This window comes from Alligator sinensis, unplaced genomic scaffold (assembly GCF_000455745.1).
Source record: "Alligator sinensis unplaced genomic scaffold, ASM45574v1 scaffold919_1, whole genome shotgun sequence".
In the NCBI taxonomy this organism is placed as follows: domain Eukaryota; kingdom Metazoa; phylum Chordata; order Crocodylia; family Alligatoridae; genus Alligator; species Alligator sinensis.
Window position 1 is genome coordinate 1379803 of NW_005842191.1, and position 23951 is coordinate 1403753.

A 23951-nucleotide genomic window follows, 5' to 3' on the forward strand; every position below is an offset into this window, starting at 1 on the left:
CCCCCGATCCACCCCTATGTATTCCTCTACTGTAGGAAAAACATACTTCATGTTGCATAATGATTAAATAATATCCACTCCAGCAGCAACTAAAGATGATGATAAACAACAGCTACCAAAGAAAATTAGCTGTTAAAAATGAGCTTTTCTATTGAAAACTAACAATAGCTGTTGTTTATCATCATCCTTAGTTGCTGTTGGAGTGGATATTCTTGAAACCAGGTGAGACCTGAGAGAGGGTATAGTAGCACCCAAAATCTTACTTGTGTCCCTCCCAAGTACTGTTGGTCTAATAAATAATATCACTCATAAAAATCCTTGCCTCTTGCAAAAAGCCTTAAAAGGTTTGATAAAGTCTAGAGTGTTAGAAGAAAACTCATGTTCTGCCAGTATTTCAAAAGGGTCAACTGGATGAACCAGGTAACTGTAGGACTATCAGCCTATATATAGTCTGATCTTTGGAAAATGTTGGTTGACCAGAACTGGAAGTGTTTTGTGGAAAAGGTCTGGTCTAACTTTTTATTCAAAATTTGGAATTGGCTGGGCCCTGTCCAGTGTTATCCGAATGAAAAAAATCTATTTTTGGTTTTCCCTGTCCAATATTATCCGAATGAAAAAAATCTATTTTTGGTTTGAAATTAATTTAAGAAGATTTATATTAAATGAAATGCAAGAAAGCTTTTGATTGGCTGACACCAAATCATTCTTTGTAAATTTGTGAAAACATCCCAGCTCTTCACTCTGACCTGATTTCAAAATTGTAAGTGTTCCTGCAATGGGAACATCATTGCTTCCCCTGCTCTCAGTGGAACTAGTGGTAGATGTTTTTTCTCTATCTTCAGTGTGGACATGATTGATCTGTGCAATCACTTCCAACACTAGAGATAGTTCTGTTTGTTTATTTATTTGATTTTATATGACATCCTTCACAACCAAGGCTTAGGGCAGCTTACAGTAAGAAAACAGGATAATGTATAAAGCAGGAGAATGACAGAACAAAACAATATAAAAAGGGAACTAGAATATCAGCATAAGACAGAGCCCCTGCCCAGGGCCCTTTGGCTCCCACATACTCGGTGCCTATGGCCCAGACCATTTAGGGCTTTTTAGGTCAAAACCAGCAATTTGAATTGCACCCAGAAAGCCATTGGGAGTCGGTGCAGACTGAAGCACTGGAATTGTGCTCTTGGCAGTGCACCTCTGTCAAGGTGGGCTGCCACATTCTGCTTCATCTGTAGCTTCCAGACAGTCTTCAAGGGCAGTAGACTGCATTGCAGCAGTCTAGTCTTAAGGTTATGAAGGCACAGATGATGATGGCTAGATCCAAATTTGAAAGGGTTGCAGCCTTTTCACCAGATGAAGTTGATGAAAGGCTCTCCTAGCCACACCTACCACTTGAATATCCAGGTGCAACAGAGGATCCAGGAGCACCCCCAGCCTGTAAACCTGACAAGAGGAGGCTGAATCCCAGCAATAATAGGTGTCCCAGTTCCTCCTAAGTCAAGTGATCTGCTCATGACCACAACCTCTGTCATATCTGGATTCATTTTGTTGGTTCACCTAATCCAGTCCCCAGCTGCAGCCAGGCACTGGGAAAGGCCTGAGACTGCAAAGTCATGGTCAGATGAGAAAGGAAGGTGGAGCTGGGTGTCATCAGCTGACTCTTGGCACCTCACTCCGAAGCTCCACATAGTCTAGCCTCGTATTCACATTGAAGAGGAGGGGTAACAGATGAAATAGCACAATTCTTCTGTTGCAGAAAACTTAAAAAGACCCCAACAGGTCAGAATGTTTTTACTCTATGGATTCCTATTTGAAAACTCTGGGTTTATCTTGTAAAATCACGTTTGTATGCCTAACGGTTTGGCAGCCCACAGCACCCTTGAAAGGATCTCAAGTCATCCCAGGGTGCCTTGGCACTCTGGTTCAGAATCAGTGCTCTAGGACATCCCTGCCATTATCAGAAATTTACCTTTTTCCTCAGTAACATAACGATGTGTGGTGAGTGGGACACAAAATCCAGGTGCTGCCTGAGAAGAGAGGGGAGTGCTGGAATGGAGCTAGGGGGTGCCTCAGGTTCCCATTCTTCTCCTCCCTTCACACACTGCACCTTTCTTGTAGCAGCTCCAGTAGCAGAGAGGGCAGAGAATTGGTAGAGCACCAGCAACTGGTGGTATGCTATGGCTGGGAGATGTCTCGCCATGTTTTTTGCTGCCAAAAAGTGGTGCTTTTAGTTCACTCAACATTCATGTGTTGCATTTGCTGCTGCTACCCTGTCCTCCCTGCTGCCAGACTTGGAGCTGGAGCAAGAAAGGTGTAGGGTGCGGGGGACACGCAGTACTGTTCAGGGTGCAGTACTGGCCAGTTATGCCTCGGCTTTTGGTAGCTGGAGGAGGCAGCATAGCTGTTCCCTACTTTTCTAAAATGGTTGCTGTTGATTAATTGTGAGGCATGTCTGTTAGGCAATAAGCCTGGGAATCAATCCAAAGTACAGGCAGTTTTTGCTGAAATCTAAGTACTGTCAACAGCTTTACCCAAATTTCAGTTGTGAAGAATTATTGAAATTGCATGCATCTTAAGTCAAAAGTGGGCAAACTATGGCCTGCCAAAGGATTTTGTCCAGCCTGTGGCAGGTTCCTTGGCTCCACTGGGCCTAGGCCTGGGGGCAGCCCAGGCTGCAGTGAATGCAGCTGGTCCTGCAGCCCCTGGGGTGGTGTGGCAGCCAGACTTGCTTCCCACTAGCCCCAGTGGTGGTGGCTCCTTCTGGCTGCCATCATCACCAGACCTGGCCCCACTGCCCAGGCACCCCGGCTTGTCCACCCACACCCACCACTGGGGGTGGCACCTGCATGGGCAGGGTGTGCGGTGAGGCAAATGGGATGGGGCTGTAGGCAGACGGAGCAGTGTCCGGGAGCAGGATAGGCATGACTCAGATTAGAGTGGGATCATGGGACATTAACTACACGGGGCCCAGAGCAGAGCCACAATCCGTTGCCCACACGTCCCCGCCAGGGGCGCTGGTTCCATGGGCAGGGGCATGCAGGGAGCAGATCATGGCTGTGCCCCACGCTTTGGCCCTGCACTGTCACCACCCCAAGATCCTGGCCCCAACCCCACCCATCTGCTCTGGGACACAGATCCCCACTTGACTGTGGCTCCATCCTATCATCTGGCTACACGCCCTCCCTTCGCAGGCCCTGGTCAGTCTTCAGCACCCCAGCCCCGCAGTGTCATGGTCCCATGATCCCAGCCCCACCTGCCCATCCTGCTCCCAGATGCCTCTCCCCACCCACCCACAGGCCCATCCCACCTGCAGGGGAGCAGAGCCACTTAAGGAGTTTTAGTGAGCTGCTGGAAGGGAGGAGGGTGCAATCCGGCCCATGGCAGCTCATCAAAATTCCCTAAGTGGCCCTCAGGCCCAAATAATTGCCCACCCTTAGTCTAAGTTCTTTGTTGTGGAGCCAGTGATCAGATGAAACTGCTCTCAACACAATTAAAGAAAATGTCCTAGAACATCCCTGTACTAATACATGTAGTATGAAGCTACCCGATTTAAATAAACCAATAGCTGTTGCCTATGTAACTTGTGTACTTAATGTAAGAAGTCAGTGCATTGGCTCTGCTAAGCAATGCATCCCTTAATTTAAATTGGAGTCTTTGTCTACAGGGTTATGCCTTTTGTCTTATTGAGTAATCAAGTGGATTCTGTCGGGATAAGGTTGACTGTGTGCCTTTTTGTTGGAATTCAGAACTTTAGTCATTGGCTTGTTACTGATGGATGCTATGGAATAATGGTTATACTTATTTCCACGCTTCCTGTTAATGCCAATCAAGGAGACTGATGCCATGGCAGAAGCTGTTAACATTTTAATTACTTGCCAGTGATGCCAATTAGCTTCACTACTCTGTGACTGTGTTATTTCTAATTAAAAGCCATTGCTGCTGCTTCCAAGAAAATTGGAAAATGTCCCCTGAATGTGCTGTTCATGGGGCGGGAGAGGACACATGGACGATGGACCTTTTACCTAAGCATTAGAGCTTGAGACAACCAGCTCCAGGAAGGATGGTGGAAAAAGAAAAGCAGGAGGCAGATAGACAACATTCCCCAGCATTTCCCCAGGGTTTTCATGTGTCAGTCTGTAAAAAGGATGCGACTAGAAGCAGCATTTTGGCTATGCTATCCTTAGTTTGGAATAGCCTGTGAATTTATCTTGTATTCTGTTTCTGGTGCCAGCTACCCAGTTAGTGTGTTTATCTCATCCTAGTCTGATCCCTGTATATGGACCCAGGGTAGTAGTACCAATGTTATAATATCAGGACTCTAAATCTCCTCAAAGTGGATTCTTTATTAGACGAATGATTGATCTGATTCTTAATTTAAACAGCTGCACACAATAATTAAGCAAATAACGTTCATGCATCTGTTGAAGATTTTTCTTTTCTTGCCAGAACACAAATTTAGTAAGATCTTTTTCAGTCAAATTCTTTAAACCTTTTTAGTGCTGGATAAGAATGATTTCAGAGTCCAAAACCATTGGTCTTTTCTCCGCAGCAGTGATACTTCAAGCATTCTCTAGCATTACCTGTCCATTAGGGCTGTGCGAGGCGTCAGACAGAGCTTCAGATCCAGAGAAGTTTCGGATGCTTCGGGGTCCGAAGCAGCACATCTGGGTTGAAGCGCTGCCTCGTTTGGCTTCCCAAAGTGGTTTGAAGCTTCAGAGCCACCTTGGAGCCGCCTCGGGGATCTGGCTATAGGGTATAACGGGGAAACAATAAAATACCTATAACTTTGTTGTTTTTTGTCCAATATCTATAACTTGTTTGTTTTTTGTCCAATTTGGATGAAATTTTCAGGGGTGGTAGACTCTGCAGAGAGGATGAAACCCACCAAGTTTCAAGAAGATCGGTCTAGGGGTTTGGGGGGAATGGCACCCCAAATTCTTAAAAGCAAAACTCCTGGGGCCCGAAAGTCCCCATGTAACACGTCTGTGTTACAACACAGGGGGGTCAAAACTGCAGGGCTGGTAGCTCTTACGGAGGCCACAAAGCCTGCCAAGTGTCAAGAAGATCGGTGCAGGAGTTTTGGGGGAGCTGCCCCTCAAGCTGCGGACAAGCAAAACTCATGCCATGGGTGCTTGTGGGACTGACTGTCTCTGGCTTGGGGCCTGGGAGACACTACTGCATGCTTGGCTGCTAAGCTACTGTGTTACCAGTTACCAATCAGTCGATCATGATTCACTCAGGGACCAGGGACTCAGGGACCAGCTCAATACACAGGACCTAGCTACTACATAACGACTTAACGAGCATCAATTAGCACCTACAAAACCAGGCTAAGGAGAGGAAAGAATCAATACAGACAATCAACTGCCCCAAGATGGACACAGTCTTGGCACGAGTTTTGCCTGTCAGCAGCTAGGGGTGCAGGGCCCCAGACTCCCCCTGCACCGATCTCCTTGACAGCTGGCAGGCATCACAGCAGGGGCCACCATCCCTGCAGCTGTCACCCTGTTGCGCCTTAACACGCAGTGTCACCCATGGCACGAGTTTTGCTTGTCTATAGCTTGAGGTGCAGTTCCCCCCAAACCCCTGCACCGATCTCCTTGAAACTCGGCACACTTTGTGGCCTCAGTAAGAGCTACCATTCCTGCAGTTTTCACCTGTGTTGTGACACAGCCATGACATGAGTTTGGCTTTCAAGAATTTGGGGTACAGTTCCCCCCCCTCAAACCCCTGCACCAATATTCTTGAAACTTGGCAGGTTTCATGCTCTCAGCAGAGGCTACCATCCCTGCAAGTTTCATCCAAATCACACAAGAAACAACAAAAGTTATAGATACTTAATTGATTCTCCATTATACCCTGTTCTGGAGTGACTTCCTTGCAAGATGATAGAAATCATGTTCCAAATTGGATTGTGGTACCCTAGATCTCTTCTAAAAGGGGCCATTTTGTTTCAAGTCTGAAACATGAGACTGGCTTGAGATGGCCTGACTTAGAAACATTACAAAACGTTCTGCGTTTCTTCATTGATTTGGTTGGAGCAGATGATCTACTGTATCTGCAAAGGACTCTGATAATGGACTGCAACCTGTTGAGATGTTTTCCTTTCTCTGAGCACCCGCTTAAAATTTTGGGTGTTTTTACATGTACTCTGGAGTTGGGATGGAGGAGGGGGTGCACTTTAATTAGAGTGTCTCTGAGAGATGCTTTAATTAAAGTGTCAGAGTGTCTCACGTATCAGCACCCCATGCCTCAAATGGTGGCAGAGGCACTTGAACTAAAGTTTGTTGAGTGAGCTGTAGTTAAAGCGCACCTGCCACCATTTTGAAGCAGGGGGACACTGATACACAAGACACAGAGGCTGGCTAGAGCACACTAATTGGCACGCTCTGACAGACTCTATTTAATTGAATCTGCTCTGACCCCCTGTAATTACAACGTCCCACCATGTCTACAGGCACCCTTTGATGTTGAGAGTGGCTAAGTGCAAAATTGTTGCATGTTTCCTACTTCTCTTTCCTCTAGCATAAGCAACCATTTCTCAGGCTACAAGAATGAGTCATGTCCAAGCCAACTGCTTCTGATCTGAAATACCTGTTGCGGTATGCTTCTGTTCCATTAAAGATGAGATCTGTCACTGCAGGCTGAGGACCAGTTTACTGATTTACCAGAGACAAAGATTTATTTTTTTTCCTTCTGTTAAATTCCCCTTATGTTATTCCCACGTTTATTGCAATTTGGTGTCAGCATGTCAAAACCAGTAGTATCTTTAGAGCATTCTGATAGAATTATTTGTATTGCAGTAATGTTCAACTAGGATTGCTGGAGTTGATAAATTGGCTGTAAACACTATCTCTAGTGAGAAATTTGACCCACAAGACATCAGGCCAGGTGTGAAGAAGATCTGAGTTAGAGAAATGAAAGCACAGTGTGTGTGTTTTTTTTGCCTGTAAAGGATAGTCTTTTGAAGGGCATCAGGTCATAAAATGGCTTAATAGTGGCTCCTATACAACCTTGGCAATAATCTCTCATTTTGGATACTACAACTTGAATGAATTTGCCCCAGTTTGTAGAGATTTCGGAGCAAAAATACATAGTTGGACTTTAAAGAAAATGTACAGTGCTACTGTATTTGTTCATTACAATGGGAAAATGGATAATTCTGTAACTAAGGACAGGAGGTTGGGATGTGTGTTATCTGTTCCTGGCTCTACATCTGACTACCTGTATGGCCATGGGCAGAGATGTTTAATCTGCATGAGCATACAGTGGTGTGCGAAACATCAGAAGAATGGTTCTGTTACATGTACAAAGAACAGGAGAAGAGCATTAATTCAAGAACAAGAATGTGTTTCTCCTCCGAGATAAGTTACCATTCTTTTACATCTGTACACTTCGTTTGTTAAATACTACATGTAAAACATGAGAGGTAGAATTTGTGGTTTGCTAGAGTTCTTGCTGTTTTGTACTACCTTGAGAGACTTGGCCTTCTTACTAGCCCTGCTGTATGGGCCAATGATTGTTGCTATTACCGAGGGAAACGTGAGAATTGCCATTCTGCCTCAGACGTATGACCTATCTAATTCGGCTAATCCTCCATTCCCCTCTGTCTCCAAGGAGCAGGGCCAGGGATGGGGGCAAGGCCAGCACCACTGGCCTCTCCCCTCTGCCGCAGCCGCTCCGTCGCTGCTGCCTTCAGGGAGCTGTCGCCTCCTGTCCAGAAAGCTGTTGGAGTACCCTGGTTGTTTCAGACAGCCGATCAAAGTGCAAATAAAGCATTACAGACAGACAGACAAAGGCTTTTATAATATTAGAACTAGCCAATTGCCCATCAAGAATAACAGGAGGAGGGGGAGCGGTTGGGGACAGAGCCCCGTGTCCCTGACCCCCACTCCGTCTGGGCCTGCTCAGCTCCTTCTTTCTGCCACTTGGGGTCCAGGCCTGTTCCCCCCTTACAGGCCGCTGCGGCGAGGGGAGGAGTCCCTTGTGTCCCTACCATCAAGGTGGTGCTCTGCTGCACCACCCCCACCATCCCAGCATTGTATTCACATTCTGATTGATTGGCTGACTGAAACAACCAGAGTGCAAATAAAGCATTATGGACAGACAGACACACAGATTAAGGCTTTTATAATATTAGAATATTGCCTCAATGACATCCCATGGGGGTGAGCTAAACCAGTGGTGTTCAACCTTTTCAGCCCCAAGGGCCAGAAGAATGGTGCAGGGCCCCTGTGTAGGTTGGATCAAGCCCTGTGGCCTGGCATTGCCCCCTCCCACCTCCTGAATGCCAGGATCGGGTCCTGGGGAGCTGTTACCAGTTGGGTCCCTTCTGCTGGGATTGGGTGGTGGGGGCCCAGAGCCACCCCCTCCTTGCCCCTACGTGCCAGGATGGAGCCCTGGAATCCTGGCACTGCTCCCTTCAGGTCCCCTGGGATTGGGTCCTGGGGCCTGGACACTGGGATTGGGTGCCAGATCTAGCATGAAGGGCCTGGGGCTCCCCATGAGTCTAGAGATTTGGCAGCAGGGGAGTGGTGCCACTGCTTCCCTGTTGCCAAATTTCCATACCTTTGGGGAGCCCCATGGGCCAGATGACACAACACCATGGGCCAGAGGTTGAGCACCCTTGAGCTAGATCAAGGGTGGGCAAAATACGGCCCACGGGCTGAATCCGGCTAGCCAGCAGATTTCAATCCAGCCTACGTGCAGGCACCCACTGATTAATTATTATATCCAGCCTGGCCAGTGGCTGCCCCTGCTGTGCTCTGCATGGGGGCGAGTTCTGTCTACTCCCAGCCTTTCCCGCCAGAGGGCCCCATCCCTGGCCAGCAGGCACAGCTTCCAGGCAGTGCTGCTGCTACTGCTGCGGCCACCCAGGGAACTGCTGGGCTCCTCCAGCAGCTCCTCCTCCTGTCCCTGCTGCAGCGCTCCAGGCAGCAGGTAGGAAGGGGAAGCTGCATCATGGGGGAAAGGGAGGGGCAGGGGACGAGTTCTGCCTGCAGCTCACTTTGGTCCTGCTTGTGCATGGCTGAGTGGGGAGGAGCTCGGCTGCTCACAAAACCGCAGTAGCCAGATGCAGGACAGGTAGGTGGGGCAGGAGCTGCATCAGCAGCTGATGTGGGCTCAGCTGCAACCCCACCCGGTAAGTGTGGGACAGAGGCCAAGAGAGCCGGCAGTTCCAGGCTCAGCTCCCTCCCTCCCTCCCTCCCATGTGCTGCCTTAGTCAGGGGGGCACATGCCATCCCTGTGACCAGTCCCGCTGACTGGGGGGGTCCCCCTGCAGCTGATCCCACTTCCAGGAGTGTCTGGAGCCACTTCTGGAAGCAGCTGCAGCAATCAGCTGGCACTTGCAGGGGGGGGCATTGGCGCTCCCACCTGCCTGCCCTATCCATCACCTAAGTGGCAAGCACGGCCGGTCAAGGGGTGCACCAATGCACTCGGGGTGCATGTGCACCCCTGTGCAGCCCCTATGCATAGCCACTGCTCCCTCCTCTCCTAGGCACTTCCCTAGCTGCCCACTGGCAGCAGTTGCTTTCCTGCCTCGTTACAGTACATTGCAAGGCAGGTAAGCAGTGTTGATGTCTCTACCCCTCAACCCCCTCCCGTCTGCAGAGGTAGTGGGGGGGAGCTGGGCAAGAGGGAAGCCCCCACATGTGTACCCAACCCACGCACATCCTCCATGCCCCACCATACCCACACACCCTACACCCCAGCTACACACTCCCCTTTCCCACACCCATCCTCCCACCCCCTCACACACATCCACCCCACAACCACATACTCCCCCCAACCACACAAACCCCACCCCCCACATACACTGCCCACACACAGAAGATAAAAGAATAAGGCTTTATTTAGAGCTATTATGCAGTTGTCTCTATATACATTACACAAACGCACATAAATCAAGACAAAATATTTTAATAACGTTAAAGCATGTTATAGTAGATGTTTGATTTTTAGTGTGTGTTTTTTTTCTGGTTCCAAAATGAAAACCTTCCCCTCCCCCTAAAAGGAGTGCTTCTGGGGCAAGGGAGGGATAGCTCACCAAAACTCATTAAGTGGCCCTCTAGCTGAAATAATTGCCCACCCCTGAGTTAGATGGTTAAATTTAAGGATTATATAAAAAGGTGCATCATGCTGTTGATTTTTGAATTTCACACCTTTCAATCCATTGAAAGACTCCTTCCTTCTACTTCTGTGCATTAAAATACAGTGCACAGAAACTCTGTATCTGCTTCCTTTAGATCATGCAGCATTTTATAGCCCTGCTAAAATAATAATCCCAGTTCTTCAGTCTTGCTACTTAGAAGTTTTTCTAGGCACTTAATCATTTTTTTTATCTCCTCCAAATCTATTTTAATTCTGTAATATCCTTTGGAATGGGATGGCCAGCCCTGAAGAAGGCATTCTTGATGAGATTGCACCAACTGTTTATGTGGCATAAGGTTTTCCATATTGTTCTCCCTCCCTTCCTTTGCTTTTTTCCCCACAGCTGCATGTTGAGCTAAAATCTTTACTGAGCTATCCAAAATTGTACCTGTGTCCCTTTATTAAGTGTATACAGTTAATTTAGAAAGCTGTCAGGTATACTATGCCAAACTTATGAGGTCTACCACATGTGATGAGTTTAGGATGGTCCCCTTGAAATATGTCCCAGAGCAGAGCTGTCCAGCTGACAGCCTCTGGGCCACATAGAGCACCTGAAGAGTTAATTTGTGGTCCTCTGGCTTTTGTTCCAGGCACCACTTCTCCCAGCACTCTCCTGCTGCTGTGAGGGTCTTTGGAATCTTCCTCCCTGCTCCAGCTTCCACTTCCTGGGGGCAGGATGGAGTAATACAGCTTGTGAGGCTGAGAGAACTTGTGACTAGTGAATTTGGGAGGACCCAGGGATCCCACAGGTAGGGGGAGGGGTGCATGGCCTGTGGTCCCTAGCCATTTGGAAGCTGGACAGCCCTGTCTTAGAGGTTGCATTGTACTCCTGATGAGAGGCACTAGCACTGTAGTGGGAGAAGTGTGAATCCATTCTGAACCTGCAATTTTTTTTTTGTTGCACACCAAAATTTTTTTTCCTTGTCTGTAAGGCTGGTGCTGTTCTGAAGGTGCAGCAGCATTTTTCCTCCAGTATGCATTGTTTTGCAGTGATCAACTTTGAATGTTTTTGATCATTTTACCAGTGTTGGCAACCCAAGACACTTTTTTTTTTTTTTTACTAGCATTCTGAAAATGTTTTACTGGCAGACAAACTTTTTTACTGCCCTGTTTTACATAATGTAAATCTAACCCTTCTGCCAGACCATGGACAAGAGCTGAGTTCATATTTAGGGGTTCAATGCCAACCATAATAAAATGTTTGGCTGTCCATAACAAGTTTGCACATTATTGGTTAAAAAAAAAAAAAAAAAATAGAAATAATTCTTGAGTTGGCACCATTGCTTGACTGCAGCAATGGTTTTACACCTTGTTGCCCCCACCCTGCGATCCTCTATTCAACTGGACACCCTGATGCTCTCACTGCACCTCCTGCCATGCTCTCCCCCTGCCTTGCCCCTGCTGGTTCCACCCCCTCTTCAGGCACAGAACCCCAAAGAAAAACTGTTGTCTACAAGGTGAACAGTGTTACAGGCAGATGGGTCGCAGCAGCAGCACATGGCTGGGGTAGAGCAGGGAACTATGAAGATTACCATTAGATTAACCAGAAAGCCCTGACAAGAGGTCCCTTTGGGTGCTGCACTCCTGCCCAGACACCAGGTGGAACTGCTGTGCTCTGCCTGCCCTTCCACACTGCGTCCAGCTCCTTTCTGGTGACTGAGCTTCAGTCAAGCTCTGGTGGCTTAATTTTTTTTATGGATGGCTCAGGTTTTCTACAGATTGTACAGACAAGCATTTTTAGCACTGGTTTTTATGGCCTGTCCATGGACAGTTGTCATCCCTGCATTGTACTCATTCATCAAGTGTTTGGATTCCTCACAGCTATCTATGGCTTTCATTAAACTGAGTAACTTTCTTCCACAGATTTTGCTACCCCTTGGTCCTCTGAGTCCCAGATTGCTGAATTTATTTATTAAAAGTACCAAGTTTAGTACATAATCTTGAGGTATCCACATTTCTTTTCACCCCATCCCATGATTAAAATCGTCAAAACTATTTTCCTGGTCTTTTTGTTTCCTGTTTTATGCAGTTTTTGATTCAGGACAAAACTTTACTTCTCACCCTGTTATTTTATTTCTTTAGTAATTTTTTGTTCAAATATCTGAAAGTCTAAATTATGTCAACACATTCTCCTTTCTCCACTGCTTTATTGTCAAATTCAAAGAATGCTAACTGATTAGTGAGGCATGATTTTTTTTCTTTGTAAAAACCATGCTTTCTAGACTATGAAATGACCAGAGGCCTAGAAAAACTCCTGTATGAAAGGAGGAAAATAACTAGAATCCTTAAAGGAGATGGATGAGATGGCATAATAAAGAGGTATATAACACTTGAGAGTATGTGCAAGTTGGCACCACCTTGAGACAGGTACCTGGTCTGTATTTGTTACCTCTGGAACCAGAAGTAATGAGTAATAGCTATATATGTCACAACTATATGACTGTCTCAAGAACAACAGGAAAGTGGACTACTCTGGTAATAAGGTCTCAATTAGTTAACACACACAAAGAGTAATAAGTATATTCTTGCACCAAACTACTTAAAATGGGAACATATTATTTTCTCCCTTCTAAACATTCCCATCTTTACATTCACTTTTGGCCATCAGGAAGATCCAACTAACACCCCTCCAGTACAGAACTGATCTATGCCTAAATATCCTAGTGGGTTTGCTTTGTAATACAAAACATTTCTGACAAACTGTTAACATGCATATTCATCCCCTCATTAAAAACAGCTATGGTGCAGAGGGTTGTAAGATAGTAACGGTTGTCCCTTCATATAAGTATAATCTAGGGGTGATACAGGAAGTTAGGGGCCAGCAGGCCGTATTCTGCATGTAGTAAACTGATTTATCTTCTAAATGTGTATTATTTTAAATAGCTAATGTGATCAAAGGAAAACCTCCTGATCTGCCTTCTCTAGACCACTCAGGGTATGCATGCAAGGCCATGCACAACACTTACTTCCAGAACAAAGTAATGTAACACATTACTGAGATGCTGTGTATACCAGTCAGTTCTCTCTAGTGGTTAGGACACTATCCCTGAGAAAATAATTGGCATGGTTCTGAGACCCCTTAGGTTAAAGAGAGCATTGAACTTGGGTCTTCAATATCCTGGTGAATGCTCTCACCATTAGGCTATTATACACAAGATGGATGCTACCACGTTATTGAAACAAAAGTCAGCATGACTTAGTTAGTTGAAGAAACATAGCTATGGGCATGTTTGCAGAAGAGATTCTGGATCCCAGTTGGACTGAGGTACTTCCCTGAAATCCTTACTTGGGTACTTAAATGTTGGGGGAAGGCAAAGTTTTACAAACATCCCTGTGCTTACTGTTTCTTATTGGTTAGTTTTGGGTGGCTCCCTGCTCAGTCTGGTTTTTTTTTTTTTTTTTTCTTCCAAATTACCCGTATGAGGCTCTTGACTTCCAGTGTGTTCTGCTGGGAGTCAAGGCATCCACCTGTGGCAGCCAGGCACTGAAAAGCTGGGCATTGCAGCACCTAACCTGTAGGACAGGGCAGGCAATTATTTGGGCTTGTGGGCCATGGACAATTCTGGGGAGTTGCTGTGGGCCAGTCAGCATCATCCCTCGCCCCCCGCAACAACTTGGAGCCTGAGCACTCTGCTGCTCCTCCCTGCCACCACCAACAGCGTACAGCCCTAGCCTTAGCCCCAGCCCCTCCCACTCCATGCCTACTCCAGACTTGCCCCAGCTGGAGAGGACCAGCAAGAACCCATGCACACAGCCCTGACCCCAGCCCATCCAGTGACTGCTCCAGTCCCCACCTGCCCATGCTGAGCAGTGGCAGCAGCCAGGCAGAAGTTGCTGCTTGGCATGAGGGAAGTACCCTTTCCCCCTCACCGCTGCCAGGCCCTTCTTGCTGCAGCTGCCTGGAGCTTGCACCTGGGCTACCCTGTATCTCCTCTACTCCACCATCGCCACTGCCTCTGAGCCACCCAGCGGGGCAGTGGTGGCAATGCAGAGGAGCCGCAGGGCAGCCCTAGATGTAGGCTCTGGGTGGCTGCAGCAAGAAAGGCCTGGCAGTGGTGAGGGGGAAGTGACTGCTTTTTCCCCATGTCGAGCAGCAGCTTCTGCCCAGCTGCCACTGCTGCTGTCACTGTTCAGCATGGGTGGGCAAATCTGGAGCGGGTATGGGGTGGGCCAGGGTCAGGGCTGTGCACACGGTTTCCAGCTGGTCTGGAGCTGGTCCACTCCACTGGACTGAGTCTGGAGTGGGCATGGGGTGGGCCAGGGTAAGGGCTGTGCATGCAGGTCCCCACCAGTACCATGGGGCTGTGGCCAGCAGTGGTGGAAGCCAGAAGGAGGTGCTAGTGCCTGGGCTGCCTAGAAGTACAGTCCAGCTGCAGAGCTGCCCCAGCCCTGCTGTGTGCCCAGGGGGTGATGGGATGTACCATGGGCTGGGTGGTGCCTGGGCCAGGCGGGACCGAGGGACCCGCCATGAGCCGGACAATGTACCTCCACAGGCCCACTCCTGCTATAGGGCATATCTGCCTTGGAAACTTACTGTGCCAAGAGCAGTGTCCTTGGACAAGCTATGCTTCTCTGCATAGACTGCCCTCGAGATCAGAAGCAGTATAGTTGCATTTGTATGATGTATTAGATGAGCTATTTAGCATGGCTAAGTGACAAAAATTAGGCTGCTAGCAGTACCACATGAACAGGGCTGTGCTGTTTCCAATTCAGGTAACAGCTTGCCTGGAGCAGTGTGGCATGTTTGAGGATGCTGCTACCTAACACAATAGGTTTGCTATATGGGTATGGTTGTAGGTGACAAAGTCGCTTACAAAATCTAACCTCTGGGTTGTGTTGCTGGCTCTGCTAGTGATCTACTGGATAACCTTTGGCAAGTCACTTCTCCTTTCTCTGTGTCTCCATTTCCCCATTGTTAAGTGTGGATGATGTCACCTTCCTTTGTAAAGTGCTTTGAGATGCGCTGAGGAAAGGTGTTTTAGAAGAGCTATGCAGTAATATGGGGATCTTTTTCCTGCATTTTGTGCACTCCAAAGCTGTGTGACTGAATACCTGTGGAAATTTGCTTCTTTACAGGTAAATCGGTTTAACAAGGTTGAGGACAGAGCAATTTTTATCACTGATCGACACCTTTATAAGATGGACCCCATAAAACAGTACAAGGTGATGAAGACCATCCCACTCTACAATGTAAGTAAAGAGGATTGGAACCTGAGGGCTTGGGATCTTTTACCATAGACTCTAATGCAGACTCCCTCTGAACTCAAGTAAGGTACTGAACACGTGGCTCAGGTAAGGTAATAAACATGTGGCACAATTTCTCCACCTACTAAGTGAAGATGACACTTACAGTGAGTCGTGTTTAACATCCTGAGAGTTGAGCAATGCCATTTCCTTGCAAGGCGGTTGTTTGTTCTAATTCCACCATAAAGATCAGGAACCAAACTGCTCGTTATTAGGTCTGTGCGAAGTGGCTAGTATTTGCTTCAGATTCGGATTCATCTGATTCGGGGGGCAGTGATTTGATTCAGTTATTTGAATCACTGTCCTGATTTTATTCTTTTGAATCTGATTCGGAGATTCAGCAGCAGCCGAATCTCCGAATCAGCCGGGCCAGGCCCATCCCCCAACCCTCTCCCAGCTCAGCAATGGCTGCCCCGCCTGCCCCAGCTCCCTGCAGTTGGTGGGGAAAAAAAGCCCCAGTTCTGCAGGTACTGCTGGGCGGGGGGTGATCTCCACCACCCTACGCTGCGTGGGGGCCTCTGCATGAGCCCCTGAACCCCCTCCACCCCTGCTACTCCAGGCCCCCCACAAGTGCCCTGCACGGGCCAGCTCCAGCCCTTTAAGAAAAAAAAAACCCCAAAGCCTTTTTTTCCTAAAGGGCCAGAGCCGTGGTAGACCGGGGAGGGGGGGGAGCGGCCTGTTCCTCCTTTCTCTCCCGAACAAAGAGATGGGTGGATATTCAGCCACAGAACCAGCAACAAATCGAAGTGAAAGAGCCCGCATGCCCCACAAAAAGAAGGCGACCGTCTGTGCTCTCCCAGAGCCCTGGAGACCCAGTGCCTGATGTGGCCTTACTAATGGCGTTGCAGCCACCAGGGACTGCCCAAATCATCAAAGCTCTCTGAATCTTTGCCAAAGATTCAGAGAGCTTTGAATTGATTTGGACCTTTAAATTGGTCCTCAGTTCGATTTGGATTTGGAATTTTGGCCACCGAATCGAGCCAAATCTTCTCTGAATCGAATCACCACCCGAAGCTTTGCACAGCCCTACTCGTTATATTTTGCTCTGCAAAATGTTTTATCGTTTTCTTACAGTGTGCTGCAGCATCATGGCCCCGTGCAGTGAGGTTAGTATGTCAGAGTGGCTAACTTAGGTTTTTTATGCCTTTGTGGTTTGGCTTGACCCTCAACATTGTTTGAATTTTTTTTGTAAAGCTTATAAAAAAACTAAATTCTGAATCAGCCTAGTATTTGGCCTCCAGGCTAACAGAAGCTTAGCTCACATTGACAAAGATGCAGATTACGACTGGTGGGAGGGAGCTGGAAAGAGCTGGCCTCTTAGCTCTTCGGTGTCCCTTTTCAGCTGATTCACTTCTAATTATTTATTTCAGCCTGAGGTAAAGCCACAATGATTATAATGAAATGACAAGGCCCAATTGTGTTGCTTTGAGAATGTCACTGCCGTACACAGTAGGGCTGTGCAAAGCTTTGGGTGGTGATTCGATTTGGAGGAGATTTGGCCCAATTCGGCGGCTGAATCTCCAAACCCTCATTGAATCAGGGGACCAATTTAAAGGTTCGAATCGGTTCAAAGCTCTCCGAATCTTTGGAAAAGATTCGGAGAGCTTTGATTCGGGCAGTCCCTGGTGGCTGCAGTAGGGAGCTGCAGCCACTCCGAGCTGGTAAGTACGAGGTGGAGGGGACCATGGGGGTCCCCTGCCAGCCCTTCTGCCCCAGCACGGTACTTTAAAGAAAAGCCCAAGTGCTCACCAGGTGCCGCCAGGCAGGGGGGTGATCCCTGCTGCCCCCCACTGCCCCATGTTGCATGGGGGGGCTCTGCCACAAGCCCCCTGACTCCCCCCTGCTCCCCCAGCCCTCCCATGGGTGCCCCACCCAGGCCAGCTCCAGCCCTTTAAGAAAAAAAACAAACGAGAAAAGCCCTAGGACTCTGCCACTCCTGCAGGGGCTTTGGGGGCTCATGTAGAGCCCCCCACGTGGCATGGGACAGTGGGGATCACCCCCTGCCAGCAGGAGCAGTGAGTCCTGAGGTTTTTTTCAGGGGGGGGGGGTTCCCTTAAAGGGCTGGAGCTGGCCCCCATGGTGGGGCTGGGGGAGTGAGGTGGGGGTTGGGTCAGGGGGCTCATGGCAGAGCTCCCCCACACAGTGTGGGGCAGTGGGGGCCAGCCGGGATCGTCCCTGCCTGGCAGCAGGGGGCTCATGGCAGAGCTCCCCCACACAGTGTGGGGCAGTGGGGGCCAGCAGGGATCGTCCCTGCCTGGCAGCACCCGGAGATCCAGGGTTGTTTTTTTTTTTGTTTTTTTTTTAACCAGTGCTGGGAGCTGGGGCAGCCATTGCCGGGCTGGGAGAGGGGCAGGGGATGGGCCTGGCCTGGCTGATTCGGCTGAATCTAATCAGGACAGTGATTTGAATCGCCAAATCGAATCACTGTCCCCTGAATCGGCCAAATCCGAAGCAAATACTAGCCACTTCGCACAGTCTTAGTACACAGTCTTACGAAATGAATGTTGGGATGTTGTCAGTGGAAGAAATAAGTAAACCAGTGTGCCCTGTATGTGAAAAGGGGAGGGGAAATTTAGACTGGGGCAAGAGTCATAGGGACTCTGAAAAGGGAGTCATAGCTGGTAACTCTCTTCTATAATTTGGGCATTAGTCCTACTTTACCCTCTCAAGCTCAATTGCTCCTCCTTGTCCTTCATCTACCCCAAATGTGTGTTAGTGGTTGATGAACGCAGCGAACCAGGCCAGGGCGTGCATAATGGGGCAAAGTGTTTGCTTACATGAGTCATTTTTTTCCAGTAAGAATAGTGGTTGCAACAGAGCATTGTCACAGCATCAGTTTCCTATGCTCTGAAAAAAATATCTCAGCCTTGCTTTTCCATTTTATGCAGCAGCTGCAGGATATTTTCCTGGACTGATGTTCTGTTTAATTGTCATTATCTCTTAATTGCACAAATTGAAATTGTCAACAGATTAAATATTTGAACAGCAGATTCCAGCCAGTTCCAAACCAACTTACTGTATTTTGTTGCATACAATATGTACCTTTCCCACCCAAAAAAATCCCTCCCAAAACAGGGGGCGGGGGTGTTTCTATGAAGCAGGAACACTAATTTTCTGCCTATGGCTGAAAGCACCCTGGTTTGATTTTTGCTGTACATTGCAGCAGCCGTGGTATTACTGTTCAGGCAGCTGGGTCAATTGACTTAACGGCTCATTGTTCCTTACTCTACAGGTGTTAAAAATTGTCTCTCCTTTTTCCCAGTTTTGATGTTCCACTAATCAAGCTAAACTCTCTTAGAGCAATTTTGCTGTCTGGTAGCTGCTCCTGGTCTCTGTATTTCAAAACTTCATCTGTTTAGCACAGATGCTTTAATTCTTTGCAGAATCCTAGATTCACCCATGAAGACCAGTCGTTAGCATTAGCTAGGGATTTGGCTTAGATTATGTAGGAAAGAGTGGGCGAGTCAATTGAAGATTAGGCTCTGTCCATGCTCTATGCAGCCATAACTAGAAAGATCTTTTATCTATCTTCATTCTGCCTTTCAAAAATAAGGTGCATATTATATTTGGAGGCATGTTGTGTGTGAGAAACTATGTGATTAAAATATACAGGGAATCTGCTTTAAACTATGCTGAAAACATGCTGCTGGATTCTGTTATTGCTTGTGTGCATCGCAATGAACCTGTTTGCTGGACAAAGCAGAAACCAGATTTTCATTAACATAGTGAGCAGCTGTGAGCTTGTCACCTCTCTCGTTAGATCAATATAAGTCACTTACTACATGAGTAACTGAAAATAAGTCCACATATAACTCGTGACCACTATCATCCTTCTTTTCCAATAGGTGCCTGCTTTCCCTTTACATTTATCATCCATATAGGTTTGAAGGCTGAGCTTTTCCATTGTTCTAGCAGACAGACAACATCTTTCAGTGATAGTGATGCCAGTGGTGCTGACAGCTCCAGTAGCCTGAGCATAACTATATTTGCTCTGAAACTTAATGTTTAAAAAAAAAAGAGGGTTGCAAATTAGTCTGCATACAAGTTGCCCAAAAAACAAGGCTGTGGGTGTGAAGAACTTGTAATTATAGACCTTCACATAATGCACATGTCTACAATAGAGCATCCATTCATATGTAGTGAATGAAGACTTCCTTGCAGCATAAGCTTTAGAGCATTAGCTGAGATGCCAGCAAGATGTAATTCAAATTTCATGTGGCAATGAAACAGTTAAGATTTCTGTGCATCTAGGTCTTGTGCTTTTTGAATGCTGAAGATTTCAATAGATAAAGATCAGCTTTTCTAGTAAATCTGCAATTATCCCTTTAGCAGCCTGCCACTGAGGAGGGCTCTTCTGTTAAACGGTCTCCTTGATATAAACAGTTGTCAGAGATCCTGAAGTATTTTGCAAGAGGGAGAAGCAAGAAAAGAATGCATTCTGCAGAGCACAGAGACCTCCAAATGCTGCTGCTCCAGATAGGGTAGAGTTTTCAAGACTTGCCATGCCAGGCTGTTCTTCTTTTCTGTGTGCTTATCCTAGTGTGTGGCCTGTGGGAACACTAGAAATTGGTCCAGAAACATTGCATCATAGTGCTGAAGCATGCTGCCTGACTAAAGGCTATAGTGATTTATCACTGACTCTGTTCCTTGCAGCAAGAATAAGAGTGGAAAGAAAGGAATTCAGAGTTAGATTTGATTTGCACACATGTGAACTGCTCTGGTTTTCTAGTTTACAGGACTCCCTAAATTAAACCCCTGCTAAGTGCATCAGCTCTCTGCCTGTAGAATTGTTTTAGGCCTTGTTAATCAGCATTTGCCGTTTGTCTTTTAATAGTTGATCTGTTAATTATAGATCTCATCTTTCAGGACACGTGGCCCCATTTAGCACAGGATGCTCTTTATTCTGGTTTATATTTTGCTGAGGGAGATGGCATAAATAGCCAGTTAATGATATAGATGTTTCTTTTCTGGGGGTGGAGTGGAAGGGGGAGGGGACTATTTGGATTGTATGTTTTTAAGAAGCAAGTGGATAATAATTACACTAGCCTTAATGCTTATGACATTAGTAGATGTGCCTTGCTAGACAGATGTGTGTTCATCTGGAAGATACATTGCCATTCCAGTGTTTCCACGGGTGAGCCCTGCTGACATTCATCTGCCTGCCAGCAGTGCTCACTATCGCCATTTCTAAAGCACCCTATCAACATGGCAACATCCCTAGGGATGGTGTTTCCATGGAAATCTCATTGGAGACAGTCAGCTGATGTCTGGTACATCCGTAAACTTGTTTTTAGCTCAAGAAACCATCCTGTAGTTTCCCATCTCCTTTTAAGTGTTTTGTTTATAAGTAACAACATAAAATATCCTTTAACATGTGCCGGATTGCAAATTCCATCTGTAATTTTGTGCTTGTGTTTAGCAACTGTGTTTGTCTGCATAAACTGGGCTTTGTGGAACCTGGCATTCAGTAGGCTGGCAACTTAACTCTGTTTACATGCACATGTCCCTTAAAGAAAATGTTTTATAAAAACTAGACACAATTTAAACTGCTCTCTGAAATGGAAAAGATTAGAAGGATTTTTGGTGTATACATGTTTTATACCTAATCTCTAACAGTTTTTTCTAGAGTCTGTTACCACTATTTTGAGATCCTAACATTCAATGTGAATTTTATTTATTTATTTATTTATTTGTTTATTTATTTTTAAAGGCAGCATTCATTTTGTTCTTATCTACAGAGGGAGAAGCTGATCATTTGAAATGGTAGGGGGGAGTTTAAAAGGGATTGACTGAGCAGTGGAAGAATCACTTCTGACCACCTTTCACAGTAGAAACATGGATAAGACAAAGGATGGTCTTTGGGGAGTTTTTTCTGATCTTCAGGAAAAGCTAATACCCAGGAAAACAGGATTACTATTCCTTGTACTTACTGAGACCATTCCAGTGGAGATGCCTTCATTTCCTTTTTTTATAAAGTCTTTAAGATTCAGTCTTATATTTTCCAGACTGCAGCAGAAAAAAACAAGAAATGTTTTTGCTAAAGGGCCATTGGTCTCCTAACACAGCTCAGCTAACTATTAATTTTTAAATAGTCTTTTAAAATTCAAGTACTTCATTCTTTTTTTTTCATAGTAGATGCACATTTAAAGCCCAGCTAGCAATAATCCATGGATTTCTCTTGTGAGCACAGGCTGATATTTATTTAAATATGCAAATTTAATTTTAAGGAACATATACCCAGATAGCTGGTAATTTCCATGTATAAATGTAACCTGGTTTTAAATTATTTTATAATTTTTTAAAGTATTATGTAGAGTGGAGAATAAAAGCCCTCATTGTGTGCTGTAGGTGAGCTACCATCAGCAGGAAATCTCTGTTGGGAATCTGAAATATTAAAATTGGTCTGTGTAGTTAGTCTGAAAGCTTAGTCTATTTTATTGCAGCAGTGAGCTGTCTCAGATTGAGGAAGTGTGGGCACTTGTGAACGTGTGTAGCGTAGCATGTGATATATTAGTTGGGGTTTCTGTTTGTCAGTTATTTCTGAAATTTGGAGGCAGCTACTCTGGTATTTGTTACACAGACTTCTGGGGGGTGCTGCAGCAGTGTTATGTCTCTGATTGGTATGGTTCTGAGAAATGCTGCTTTGTGGAAAGTGCCTCTGGGATTGTTATTAAACCTATGACTGATCCTGATCATCCCTGAATGCAGTATAGGCTTCTACAGGTTCTAGGTATTCTCCAGTTAGATTAGTTCTGATATTTATTCCAGCACAGGAGATGGCAATTTGTAGTTTCTGGTTTCATCCAGATTAATTGCCCCTCATTTTTAGCTTGTTCAGGCAGTCCTAGAGGGGGGCCCATTTTGTCTCATGAGGCTTGTGGAGGCAAAATATTGAGAGAAAAATAGATCTTCTGCTGTGTTTTCCTCTTCTGGCATGTGGGGTCTTTTATTCCAACCTCTTAAAAGCGAGTCTCTCTTGATTTTTTTTTTTTTTTCCTTTCCTTTCCTTTTCTTTCTTTTTTAAAATTATTATTATTTTCTGTCTGTCCATCCCCTTCCTCTGTGCCCCTCTTTCCCCCCCCCCCCCCCCCCCCCTGCAATATCTTTACATCTTGGAGACAGTAGGCCTTTTGGTTAATTGTCTATCTAATGGTAAAGATATAGATTATATGTATTTTATATAGTCTAGATATTTTTATGTAGAGAGAGATGGATTATATGTGTGAGAGATATGAATAGGCATACACTGACATTCCTGTATGTAATCAAGAGGCCAAATATGTATATAATCTCCATACAAATACTTGCACTGTATCTAAATCTGTTTCACTGGTTCTCCACCTTAAGTTCTGCATCAAGATGGTTACCTAGTTAATTTTGTTATTGGTTTTTGCTCATTGATCCCTCCTAAGGGCTATGTTTGATTGTTAAGCTGAAAGAAAAAAAATGCTCTCCATCACACCACCATTCTGCTGCTGGATTCCTTTGGAAAGGAAAAACAAGTGCTGGTACAACTGCCACCTGCTGCAATGACATCCATTCAGAAATTATTGGTAGCCAACACCCCTACAGGAATTGGCAAAAGGCTTTTCCATTCTTAGCCTATTTGTTCTTGCAAGTGGCAGTGGGGGCACATGACGGTGCCTAGCACAACAGGCCCCTGGTCCACAGTAAGACTGGTATGCTTTGAGGAATATGTGACTTGCTTATGTCACACGACTTGTATCTATGAACATGGTTACTGTGGTAATGTTTATACATACTACTACTACTACTACTACTACTACTACTACTACTGCTACTACTACTAATAATAATTTTACAGATAAAGAGTTGATACAAACTCTCAGGAGTTTACTACATTCTTTTTGGACACTTGGCTCCCAGAATAATGCACAATTTCAATCTCTTCTTCTTTGTCTTAATTTGGGGGGGGCTTTCAGAAGCTGAATGCTCTGCCTATTAACCTTTGCCATAGAGTGAGCTTTGTGATCCTTTATAACTAGAACTGAAGGCTTGGGATAGTGTATTGTAGCAAGTGATAGAATTTAAAGACAGAAATAATAGTAGATAATCTACTCCATTCTGCTGATAGTACAGAGTGGTTAGGAAGATACTTAAATACGTAAAATAATAATCTGTGTTTTCTTTCTGAAGTTGATAGGATTGAGTGTCTCCAATGGAAAGGACCAGCTTGTGGTGTTCCACACAAAAGACAACAAAGACCTCATTGTCTGCCTCTTCAGCCAACAGCCGACTAATGAAAGCCGTATTGGAGAGCTGGTTGGAGTCCTAGCAAACCACTTCAAGGGGTCAGTTTTTCATTTAATTTTCAGAGTCCAGTTCATCAGATCCATGAATTCTTTAAAAATGCTTGATGCTGATGTCTCTATGTAACAGTGTTAATTTACTATGCCATGTTCAGGCAGAAGCAGCAATTATTTTTATATCTGTAACAAGGCATCCAACCAGTGAGAGCTTCCAAGATAATTCATTAGCCAGTACTAAGTATTTTGGGCATCTGCCTGCCAAAAGATGTATATTTGAGGTCT

General features: G+C 45.9%; 1 protein-coding gene across 1 annotated transcript in view; it reads left to right on the forward strand.

Moving 5' to 3' along the window:
• Positions 1-23951, forward strand: part of MYO1D (myosin ID) — a 263721-nt gene that overhangs the window by 151533 nt on the left and 88237 nt on the right. The window contains exons 20-21 of the mRNA XM_025207321.1: positions 15232-15345; positions 23557-23711. Coding sequence (XP_025063106.1) covers positions 15232-15345; positions 23557-23711 — 269 coding nt within the window. The remainder of the gene's footprint in view (positions 1-15231; positions 15346-23556; positions 23712-23951) is intronic.